At 38.1% G+C, this 13,326-nt stretch overlaps 1 protein-coding gene across 1 annotated transcript in view; it reads right to left on the bottom strand.

Annotated features, from left to right (window-relative positions):
- Positions 1 to 13,326, bottom strand: part of CSMD1 (CUB and Sushi multiple domains 1) — a 1,039,667-nt gene that overhangs the window by 158,652 nt on the left and 867,689 nt on the right. The window contains exon 40 of the mRNA XM_087856321.1: positions 5,598 to 5,786. Coding sequence (XP_087712447.1) covers positions 5,598 to 5,786 — 189 coding nt within the window. The remainder of the gene's footprint in view (positions 1 to 5,597; positions 5,787 to 13,326) is intronic.

Below are 13,326 nucleotides of genomic sequence, written 5' to 3'. Positions count from 1 at the left end.
CATAACAAGATCCTTCCAACCACACCTGAGCTTATGTGAATAAGGTGACAAGAAAGCACCCAAGGATGGGGCTGGTTGCCAGGGTTAGGAGCTAAGCAAGTAACCAGAGGATTGGAAATTTCAGCCCTACCCTTAAACTCCCGGGAACTGGAGGAGCTGTGGGTCAAATTAATCACCACTGGCCAGCGATTTAATCATCATGCCTCTGTAATGAAGACTCCATAAAAACCCCAAAGGATGGGGTCTGGAGGACTTCTGGGTTGGTGAACACTTGGGGAGCTGGGAAGATGCTTCCCCTGGAGAGACTATGACACTCTGCTCACCTTCCAACACACCTTGACCTCCGCATCTCTTCCAACCAGCTGTTCCTGAGTCATATCCTCTGTATTGATCTGTAATCTTGTAAGTCAAATGTTTTCCTGGGTTCTGTGAATTGCTCTAGTAAATTTATTCAGTAGGAGGACGGAGTCTTGGAGACTTCTGATTTCTAGCCAGTCAGTGAGAGGCACAAGTAACAATCTGGACTTGGGGTTGGCATCCAAATTGGGGCAGGACAAGGGCAGCCTTGTGGGATTGGGAGTTTCACCTGCGGGATCAGAAGCTCTCCTCAGGGAGACTATCCAGCAGTGTCGAAGAATTGCTTGTTGTAGGGAAAAGGCACCCACTGGTGGCCAGGAGGGCCAGAGTGAGTGTTGTCTGTAACCTCGCACACATGCATGTTAAGAATAGGTTGTGAGAAAGGACTGCTGTGTGAAGTACAACTAATGAGAAAAAGTTTTCAGGTTATTTCTGTATGTGTTTCTCCAGAGAAAAATACGTCCGCGAAGATGATTAAGTTGTCCACTTCCATCAAATTCTAGAGCCAGCATTATCTACATTGAATGTGATGGAGGTGATGTCTTACCTGAATGTCCCATTCAATGGGAAGTTTATTCAGTGCCTATTTATACGTAAGCAGCCTTGGGCCCCATCCTCACTTCCTACCCCACTCCACTGGGTACCACTGCCTGAATTATCAGTGTGGATTCTGTTCACTTCACTGTTGTTTGGGAACGTGAAGCTTCTAGGTGGCTCATACAAAACGTGCTGGGTGTATCTCACCAATTCCTACTCATGTGGAGCCAGGGCCAGAAGATACTGGAAGATGAGCTGGTGGGCATGGTGGACATCAGCACAGGGAGGTAGAGACTCCCCGTCACTTCATTTTATCTGGGGCTGGACTTGGAAAAATCAAGGGGCACTGAGGCATGTCTTTATTGTGCTTTTTCTCCACTTGATCATGTACAAAGTGTCTCTGAATTGAGATGGATAGAAAGAACTTATTATTTCAATCAGAAATTAAATTTTAAAAACCCTAAATATCCACGAGGATAGTTATAGATAATCTATAGATAGTTTTCTCCAGGATTATATTAAGATTTCTGCCTAACCTTTATTACGAGGTTGAAGAAAAACCTTATAGTACAAATAACCAATACCTACATTTGGCATGAATATTCGTGAATTTTAAACTCTTGACTATTAATGTTGCCAGGAACTGAATGCCTGGTCTCACCGAATGTGTGGCGCACTATAGGTATTTTTTACCTATTTTTTTTCTTTCAATTACTTCGGTTTCCTTATGATGGTTATGAGATAGAGGGTCATAGAGCATTCCATCTGAAGAACTGTTTGATAATGGAAATATTAAAAATAATATTTATAAAAGAAACATAATATTTATATAAATATAGTATTATATATGATATATAACATAATATATAATATGTAATATTATATAAATATAAATATTTATAAGTATAAGTAAAAAGAGTTATATTCTTTAGGATGTCATTTTTATTCTAAACTATTGGGAGAGATTATTTTCTGTATTCATCAATCAACTTGGCAAACCTTAATTTTAAAAATTATGTGTATAATAACAGATTCTTTGGCTGGTTGGATTTCTCATGTCAATTATGCAATCAAATAGTGTTCTGCTTACAAAATCTATCAATCTAAAAGAAGTTGCTAACACGCTAATTGCAACATGTTCAGTTATCTTAGTAATTATGTCTGTCCACATAGTTCCCCACCACACACATTATTGCATTTTAAGTTGAGGAACATTAGGACAGTGCTTAACTTAAAAAAAAATATTAAAAGTATATCTACAAAAATATTTCAGTGATAAAAGATGAGGTCAACAAAAAATCTAAAATTTTTAAACCGCATTTGTAAGTTGAGATGCGTATTTATTATAAAATTACATTTAGTAAACTAATAGACAAGTATTTTTAACTGTATTTTAACAATTATAACCCATTTTTTTTTAAATCGAGACTTCTGTATAATTATGTCACTGGCAAAATATAATGTCTTGAATTTCTCAAGTCATTTTGAGACCTGTTTTTTCTTTTTTCTTTTAATAGATATCATACTTTTAGTTCAGATATTCTTCAAATGAATTTAAAATACACTAATATTACAAAATAAATCCTCATGCAATAAATATTAATACTGTCAGCAAGCACATATGAATTGGTTTAATATATGCTTGTGAACACTGATACCTTAAGATTTAGAATTTTTGAATCTTAATTGTCTGAATTTTTAAATTTTTACTAAAGATGCCAGAAGTTGTTCAAAGTATCTATGTTCTCCCACCACCCCGAATATCTATGATCTATTCTGAGATTCCTCTGAAGTTTATAGGGTTAGACCTTTGAAGATTGTTTTTCAGTACATTTGTCCTATACAGCAAGAATAAATCTGAACTGAATAACCATGATGGATTAATAAAATACATTTCAGGTGAGCATCCTGGATAATTAGCAGAGTTTGCTGGTGTCTTGTGAGGAGCTTAACCATAGTCTAAGTGGACACTAATGGACAGCAAAGACTATACACACACACACACACACACACACACACACACACATCTTTTTGGAAATATAACCTTTCACAGATAAAATAACTTTTGTTATACAATAATAACACTTATTTCTTTAAGTTTAATCCAATATGGAAAGGATATTAAATACATATTGGATGGTGACTAGAAAATTCATTTTATGATATGATATAATTTTATTTGAATTTTGTGTTTTGGTTTTTTATTTTGTCTATGACAAAATAGATATGAGGAGAGATATAATGGTAAAAATACTTGCGTAGTAAAGAATTTGACCTTGCCTATAGAGAGGTTTAGCCCTCTACTCTGGGGCAGGGAGTGGGGGGAACGATTCAGGGCATATCTGATGGGAGCATCTTTGTCCCATGTGGGTGTTGGCCATACCCAGTAGTTTTAGGATGGGGCTGACTGTGCCAGAAAGACCAGCCATGGAATTTAAGGTGGGACCTTTGAGTTACAGGGTATCAGTTGGTCTGGAAGCTGACATCAACCACCAGGCAACCACCAATCAGTCATACCTCCCTGACAGAGCCCCAATTAAAACTCTGGGCACTAAGACCTACCCAATGAGCTTCTCAGGTTGGTGATATTCTGGGCATATTGTCACCCATCAGTTCTGTGAGAGTGATGCACCCTCCCAGACTGTAACCTAGGCATCTTTTCCCATGTTTTTCATGTATCCTTTCCTCGTTACGAACCACAACCAGAGTACAATAGCTTAGTGAGTTCTCTGAGTCCTCTTAGTGAATTATCGAAGCTCAGGGTGGTTTGGGGGCAACTCTCATACTTTCAGCTGGTGTCTGGAGGAATTTAGTTTGAGTTTAGCCCACTCTGGGTAGTATGACATATCATGATGTAATGATAAAAGGTGGCATCCCCTTTGAGCTACATCACAAACAATATATTGTGTTACTTTCATGCTCACAAAATAATTCCAAACCAGCAGTTATTTCTATATTTGAAAACAGAGCTTGAAAAGGTGATGAAGCCTTTTTAAATATTTAATTCTACTTTTTAATGTCAAGCCAAGAATTCTCCCATGTGCATATGAATTCAAAGAACTCAGGTGAAAATTACAAATAAGAAAAAGGTTTAAATGACAATTGAAAGTATTTTATAGATACGCAAATAAATGAATTTTTAAATGGAGAGTAGTAAAAAAAGGTTTTTTAAGTGTTTTAATAAAAAGCACCAGATATGCTACCGCTATACTTAGTTTTATAAAGTAATTTTTTAAATGCTGTTTTACATGTTATTAAATTTGCATTAAACTAGGATAATTTAATATTTATTTATTTATTTATTTAATTTTAAAGTTTTTATTTATTAATTTGACAGAGACAGCCAGCGAGAGAGGGAACACAAGCAGGAGGAGTGGGAGAGGAAGAAGCAGGCTCCCAGTGGAGGAGCCCTATATGGGACTCGATCCCAGGACTCTGGGATCACACCCTGAGCCTAAGGCAGATGCTTAATGACTGAGCCACCCAGGCGCCCCTAGGATAATTTAATTTTTATTTCTTTTTCTAAGATAGGGAATTTAAAAAATACAGCTGAGTTTTGTTTTTTTGTTTTTTTATAGTTTACAATATTATAGTTTACAATATATATAGAATGGACAAATACAGTGAAAAATATAATTTAAAAAGTCCACCAGTGTTTCTTGTTTTGTTTTGTTTTTCTTTGTTTTTTTTTGTTTGTTTGTTTGGTTGGTTTTTTTACATTTTCAGAAGAAATTCAAACTCAGCTAGTCGCCTTTCCCTTTTGCCTGGGTGTTTAGCATCTCAAAGGACCACAGAGTTGATAATTTTATTATTTTTTCACTTAAAGGTTGCTGTATTTATAATGTTCAAATATTAAGCTTACAGTATCTTTTCTGTTTCATATACTTTCCTCATAAACAATGTACTTGATCTATTAATTCCAACTTGATACTAAAAATTTTTGAAATCATCAAAAAAAAATACAGAGGATTGAAATAAGTGATTTCTGCTCAGACCAGGGATATTTGATGAATCCAGATTTCCCTCCATTACCACTCCCTGTCCACCTGATTCCCACATCTCCTGAGAAACCCTGATCGTCACACACTGTTGAACTGTACTGCTTTATTTTTTCCTAAGACTGTTTCTACACCCTGTCTTTGCTTACACTATTTTTTCAACCCTGGATACTCCTTCTCTGAGTAGCAAAATAGTATATATGCTTCAAGGCCCACTGCAAAAATAAATCAGTCTTCTGAAATACAAAAACAATATATGATTATTATAAGTTAAACAAAAAAACCTTCTAGGGTAAAATTAATAAGCATCCTTTCCTCCACTAATCCCATAATTTGGTGGAAGGACTGTAATTCTAAATACTACTACCAGCATAAAGAGTTCCCTGGTCACTTCCCATGCAAACGCCATCCTTCTACACAATTCAGCAAAACACTCTCCTTGTGCCTGGTTTTGTGTTATACATATTTGCATTTATTATTTTGTTTTCTTTATGATTTCCATGAGGGCAAGGCCTATTTATTCATCTTTTTAACTTACTGGCATATGATAAATCCTGAAATACTAAGTAGAATGAGTTTAACATAACAGATTCCTAATAAATATTTGTTGAATAAATGAATGGGTTTTTTAGTATGTCCGTTTAATAATTAATGCACTATTACATACATGAAAAATTAAATTGTTGCCAAGAATGATTAACCTACCATCACATCTTGGAAAGGGATAATTCCAGTTTCTGTTGATCCCATGCTGGCAGGTAAGGACTGGGTAGCCGATTAAGATGTACCCAGGGTAACACTCGAACGAGATGGATTGTCCCACACTGTAATCCGAGTTGATCATATAGCCGTTCTGAAAAGGAGGTGGGTCTGGGCAGTTCTGTAGTTCATAGGCTGAAACAGACAGAATCAAGCTCAAGTATAAAAAGCTAAGTTAGCGTGGAATTCAGAGAACTGGGATCACATACAGTTTCTGAAGATGAATATTTTCAAAAAGTTTTAAAACGTATCTTCTCCAAGTTGCCACTTACTATCCTAAGTAAAACAAGAATTATTAGTAGTAACAGAATTATAACAACTTCCCATTAATAAGTAGCTAACCGTGTGCTTTAGAAGTAGTAAAGCACATACCAACAATAAATTTGATGGTGTTTACCTTGGAAAAAAATGTAGATGGTGTGAATTGACTTTAAAAAAAAAAAATAAAAAATGATAATAAAAATTGCCTAAAAAGAATGTCAGATGAATGTGGATCTAATTCCCTTTTAATTTAAAAGAGAATTATAGTAGCATTCCATTCTAGGTGTTATTGACTAGGAAATGTGTGGCTGTTATGTTTTGATTTGTTAATGTATTTTTCATTACAAATAAAAAAAATCTGTTCCATTTTCTTATTTTTCTTAAAAAAAAAGCTCCTGTGGAAACATTGAGCTAGCAATTACTATTAGTACAATCTTATTAACAAAATATTGTTTATGCAATAAATCATATTTACCTTTTCAATATAATAAAGATACTGTGCTGTTGACACACGCGGTGTCTTTGCAAGTTCCAAAATTGTGAGATAAATTTTAAATTTTAACAGTATGGGTTAAACCCTCACTGCAGTTCACAGATTAAAAAATACTTAATTTCACTTCATTTCACATGCCAGCAGCCCGTGGCTTTACTTATTTTGATATTTGCAATCGTATGTCTCTGGACAAGAGTCAGATAAACAGCTAAGGAGTGATTGTAAGCAGGAAGCAGAAATCAGAAGACGCATCAACCAATGCAAAGGGCTTGAAGCAGCTTGAGATCATTCCTGGCAAGGGCTCCCCCAGGGTGTGGAACCAGGAAGAACCAGGAGGGAGACAAAGCCCCCAGGCGGCCACGCAGGACTCTCACCTGCCGCACACTTCCCCTCTGGGGTCCCCTGGACAGCACAGGGGCAGGGCTATCTGCTCAACAAAATCAGAGTGGAAATCACGTAGGGAGACTCATGACAGGGGACTTTACAAACTGCGATGTGCTAAAAATAAATTTATTCCATTTTATTTGTAGCACACTTAATTATTATAGGGATTTACATGCATGATATACGGATACTAAGAGGAAAAAAGTTGCTGGAGGATTCTTAACTCACTGCCATCTTTTGACATGTAGTCTTTAGAACTCAGTATGGAGATAAAACTTTCATTTATACAAAATCAAAAATTTACCAATAATATAATGAGCTTTCTGGGGCTGCTTTTTGGTGAAGCTACATTATAACATGGAATTCCTAAGACAATGAGAAGGAGAAATTACCTATTTAAGGATTTCTCCCAGATCAATAAGCACCATAATCACAATTATTCATGAAATTCAACATTATAATAATCATTTACAAAAGAAAAAAGTGCTTTTAACTCACAATTTTGGAATTTGCAATCTAGCATCAAGACAGTAACTGCATGGTCCACATAGGCATTTTCCAATTTTATTTTTCTTCATCTTATAAGTACAATATTTGAGTGCTGAAATCCCCTACAAAGTATCAGACTTCAAGGGAAAAAATCTATAGTTGTCCAAAAGAAAAGAGTATCCAAGCCTGTATGAAAACAATATGTTTTATACCTCATGGACTAGTGGCGTGTTTGTCATTATCAACTGCTTTTGTAATATTTTCACTTCCTATTTGAAAACTAGAAGCTTAGAAAATCATGCAATGAGTATAAAGATAGGGACCGTTAGAACAGAAAGCCGAGACCATCAGTGCGTCTCTCTTTCTACTACATACACATGAACACACACACACAACTGCACACACCACACTTGCACAAACCACTCACACATGCACGCACATGCACACATACACACACGCACACAAGCCCCCGCACACATACACACACACACACACACTGGCACATTGATGCATGTTTACTCACACACGTGCACACACACACATGCTCTTTTTCTCTGTCCCCTTATCGCGCCCCTTCTTTGCCGGGCCACCCTGGCAAACACACCCCAGAGCTGCCCACCTCTCCCAAGGGCCACCCCACTCTGAAAGCCGTGCAAACAGCCTTTTCCTGAAAGCCAGAGCCAAATGGCTTAGCAAATATCCACAGTGCATGGTGTGCCTCCTTGCAATCTTGTTACTGGAGTCTAAATTTACTTTATAGACCCATGCCCACAAAAGAACAGAATCCCATACTGTGTTACAACTATCAACCAATTTCCTTCTTTATTATACTCTTTTAGAATGAAATCAGCAGTTTGTTCTCATTCTTGTTTTGCTTGAAATATAATAAACTCTGTTGGAGAAATGAGTCCTCTAATATATCACATACAACGGCTAATAAAAACACACGTATATATGTGCATGTGTATACATATATATATTGACTGGACGGCGGTTTCCATGTGAGAAGAATCACATAAAACTGTTCAACATAGCCTCCTCCTCACTGGAAGATTCTATTCACGTTTCAGCGGTGCCTCTGGGTATCAACACAGGCATCAATTATCACAATATGTTATAAACAAGGGAACAGTTAATAGAGATTCCTAATGAATTGTCGTGTGAAATGGCATTTAACACCCACACACAGACTCACACACGTTTACTCACAGCCTTGTTACAGGGAGGAGAGGTTGCAGATGCCTCCACGTCTACACTGAATAGGACTTTGAAGCCTCCTTCAGGTGCTTGACTTCCCTTTCCATGAAAAAAGAGAGCTGGGGGCCCAGTAGCATCTCAGCCAATCCGGCAATCCACAGAATTTCTGAAGTGCATACATACATAAGACCCTGTTTCCCAGACTGGCCGTTATGATGGCTCAGATGACAGATCTCTCCTCCTTTGTAACAAGGGAATGATCCTGGTTCTCACTTGCAAGTAAGATTATCCACCCCAATGTTCTTTATTGGTTATGAAAACTCCTTGATCCCAATACCTACCAACGAAGCCAACCTACACTGTTGCTAAGGTTACAGCCAGTCCCATGTTTTCTGGGCAACCCAAAGCCTCGGCTGGGGGATGGCTAGCCAAGTTGCTTGCTCCCAATTGTGACTATGATTGCACCTTGTGCTTTGAGCAGCCGAGAATGAGTGCTCGGTAGACCTTTTGCGTGATGGCTTTTACACTGTGGAGAAAGTCTGATTTTGATCCAAAGGAACCATTGGACTCCCAGACAGGACAGACTACACAGAGAATCCACTTCCTCCACTGCTTGGGGAGGACTGACCAGGGAGCACGCAGCAAATCTCAGCGGGCATGTGGGCATCAAAAGGTGCCGTCACATAGGAGACATAGCTGACATGCACTCTCCAGGTGTGTTTTTGGTGCAGAGGGATGGGTCTCTTAATGGAAAAGATGATTGAAATTGTTACCTCTACTTTAGGCCAACCCATAAAAGGAAAAGCAAACCCTCATGGTCTACAGGGATAAAGTGGGTTGACTAGTAAGAATTGGACCCTCATCTCTACAGTGTAGCCCATAGACTACCGCTGTCGGCACTCTCTCCATCTTGAACAGAATGCCCTGGAGGGGATGGGAATTGATACAGCTACTAGTCCTCCACTGTTTTAAGCATTTTTATGTGAGATAGTCTTTCATATAAAGAGCTGCCTGTTGAGAACGTGATTCGCTCATGCAGATGGGTGAAAAGGATAGAGTAGATCTCCAACCTAGCTCTTCTTGTTAACCCATGGTAGCTCAGAATATGATGGTGAAAACAGAGCTACTCAGTTTTAGAGGCACATGAGTTTCATGCAGAAAAGCGTGGTTGTGTCGAAAAGGAACAGTTAGTGTGCTCTTAAAATCAGCTAGAGGGTATCCTTCAGTTGTTCATTGCACATAAAGGCAATTTGATTGCTTTTCCTCCTAAAGTGGAAAAATCTGTATCTGCAAACGAACGCCTCTTTTCTCATAGACTCAATTCACTCAAATTCAACAGTTCTATGATTGAATAAATGAATAAGATTTAACATATCTCTTTAAAAAAATAAAGGTGCTTGGTATATAGAGCAAAGGAAGAAAGATAAAAAGTGGATCTTCGAAAAAAGAAGGCATTTTTACTTCCTATGACTAAAGTAATTAAAATTACCTTGAAGTTCTTTTTTTGGCATGGCATTATTACATTATAATGTAAGAAAGAGAGACAGAGAGAGGGATATTCAGCTTCTCCAAATGCTGACTTATAAAAACCAAAATCAAAAGAGAGTCACTAAAGTTCGTAATGGCCCCCAATTTCACAAACATTATGAAAATCGAAGTACCACTAAGCCCATACCAATATTATAAGAGTAAGAGAACACATCGAATTTTAACTTCCACAGGGGAATCATTTGTTTGGATCTAGGAAAATAACTACTATTCACATCTATTAATCTCAAGCAATATGACATCAAGTGTTTAAATTATAGGTCTGTGAGGTGACCACCAATGGAATCATGTAGTCGTCTTTCTGATAGCCACTATTTTTTTCCCAATATCTAAAGAATTGATAAATATCTTCATGCTGCCCTTCATTTTTCAGTCTTTGACTTAGAAATAAGGTACATGAACTCAATTTTATTCAACAAGGCTCTTCACCTTCCACTTCTCAAATTCTGTGTAAGTCATTTAACTTCTGGACAGCTCCATCCACTGTAACATTTTTGACCTTTAAATAAGTGACAAGGTTTAAGAATAAGGAGTATGACATAGACATCACTGAGAATGACAAGACTTATCTGCATGATTTCTGCATTTTCTTATGAGTTATTAATTATAAGCTTAACTGACAAATCTCAAGTAGGACCTAGGAATTTTGACATGACATACAAGTCAGAACTGTGTCATTTTGCCCATTTATAAATTTTGTTAAATGACAAACATTGATAAACCACCTAATTGTCATCCCTGTCAGATACCCTTCAAGAAATTGGAAGACCTCAAATTCATGTTCCCTTTCTTTTTATTTAATTTATTTTTATAGCTCTCATTTATAGGAAATTAATTGCCTACAATAAAAAGATATCTTGCTTAGGAATTATTTATTTATTTGTTTATTTATTTATTTATTTTAACGTGGATACTTAAACAGAGTCAGGAGTCAAATAAATAAAACATGTGCTCAGCCAACCAGATGTTTGGCCCAGATGAGAATCCACCAAATAAAATGTTTAAAGGCCACACAGACAACATCAATAATCAAAGCTTGCAGGGACTAAAGGAAACTTTTGAAGTCAATTCCTTTCCACTCTGAAAGGGGTCATCATTTTGACACTTGAGGAGACTGTCCCTCTGAACACTGACCAAATGCTCGCAGATTCTGACACTGCAAGATAAAGGAGAGTGGGTCTATGGCTATTTCACAAATTTTATGAACTCTAATTCTAAATATTTAAAATTTAAATTTAAAAAATAATATTTTGCCGGCCAACTGCAACAATCTATGACCTCTTATCTAGATAATTCCTGTTTAGATTCTGCGCGTGTGTGTGTGTGTGTGTGTTTATTTTAGACCATTCTTTTTGGATTTAAGTAATTGAAAGCTTTAGAACTGTGTAGATATGGCCTTAATAACCCTACCTGGAAAATATCAAGAGAAATAAAACAAAAAAAATAATTTTGAACTATGGAGGTTAGAGTTACGTAAGATAGAATGTAATTTCAAAACTATACCAAAGTATAGTTCCAAAACTTCCATGTAAATTCATGGGAATTTGTATTTCATTTTTGGAGGTCAAAAAGGGGAAAAAAAGTTAAATTTTGAATATATTTGAATATTAAATATATTATATTAAAAATATTCAAAATGGAGAAGACTGTTCAAAAGTTCTTGAGATCAACTGAGGTAAATCATTTAATTGGCAGCTTAAGGAAGAAATGTAATTACGTATATTTTTTCTTATAGACTCATACATTAAGATCATGCCATTGAACAATGGAGGGCACCATGTAATAACCAAGTTTAAAATAAAGATCATGAATGAAATGTTCATACTTCAATGGGATATACTTCAATAGAAACAGGAAAGGGTAGACTAGATATATAAAAACAGGAAAGAGAAGCACGGAATTCATAGTAAATACCATTCAAGTTTTAAGTTCAGTTACACAAACAGATGAAGGGGACACAACAAAGGGAAGTTGTGTTGAGGTGAAATGCACATCTCTCTCAGACACCTGCAAAAGCCTTCTCACCAGGAAAGGGGAGGGAAGCCCCCAACACACACACACACACACACACACACACACACACACACACACACACACACTTCTCTGTGTCCAGAAATGCCTTGTTCCTTGACCTTCCCCTACCCTGCAGGTTAGAAAAGACTCAGGAGCACCTGTGTTTGCCTATGACCTGATGAGACATAAATCCTCCAAATTATCATTTTTGGTCTCGGAAATGGTTAGCTGAACTGCCGATTCCCACCAACGGGTCAGAACAAGCCAATGAACAAAATGCATGCTAACCCAACACTGCTCTCTCCCTCTATGAGGTCCGTGAGCAGAGCCAGCAGCCAGCACTCCTGTGAGCAGGTTGGGCTCCGGGTCAGACCTTCTCTGGCCCACCACCCATCATGGCCTCTCCTGCTTCCCCACAGCCAGTGCTCATAGGCTTGTCCCTCCTCCCTGTGGAGGAAGACCCCTTTTTCCTAACCTGTGCTGATCATATGGTTAGAGCATTGTTCTTTCTATTGCAATAGACTTCTTCCCCCAGGGCAATAAATAATCCTTTCTGATAACAAGTCTCCTTACTAAGTCTGAGGTTGCTTTGCCTTTAATTGTAGATACCAGGGCTGTGGATGCCTTAGCCTCTGAAGCAGGAAGAATCAGTGTGGTAAAACTTTTAAGAGTCTCACAGTTTTCTAGAAGAAAGATGAGCATGGTTAGGAGGAGGTTGTGATGTCGACGGAGGTATCTGCCAGGCCCCCAGAGACGCTGCAGAGCTGGGGCAAGGATGATGATGGAGGTAATGTTGGCAGAAGAGGGGGCAAGGGTATCACCAGGTTTACAGCTGAAGCAACTGGCTAAAATGTGCACAGTCTACTCAGAGAGCTGGAAAGACTATAAGATGAGCCGACCTGGAGAAGAAAATCATGTGCTGCGCGTTGCACACAGCATTTCAGTGCCTGCATAATGCCCCGGGTCGGTGCAGCAGTGGGACAGACATTGGTTCTGGGACTCGCGGAACTTGAATTGTTGACATTAGCAGGAGAGCTGTCCACTGCTCATCGTGCTGCCGTCTTTGAATCCAGGAGTGTTGTGGATGCTCAGCGGAAGTGAATGATGAATATAGGGGGTCCCAACCAAGCCCCGCAGGGAAGTGGTCAGTCCGAGAGCGAAGAAGAAGGAAGCAGCCAGTGGACAGTGGAATCGCCAAAAGAGACTGTGCTGTTCCTCAGAGCAGGGAAGCGGGGCACTGAGCCAGCACTGGGGATGGCACTGAATGCTACCACGGAACACAGGACATGC

The sequence above is a fragment of the Ursus americanus genome, chromosome 27 (assembly GCF_024610735.1).
Source record: "Ursus americanus isolate L20-20 chromosome 27, mUrsAme1.1.p, whole genome shotgun sequence".
NCBI lineage: Eukaryota > Metazoa > Chordata > Mammalia > Carnivora > Ursidae > Ursus > Ursus americanus.
This window is presented reverse-complemented; position numbering and strand designations above follow the sequence as displayed.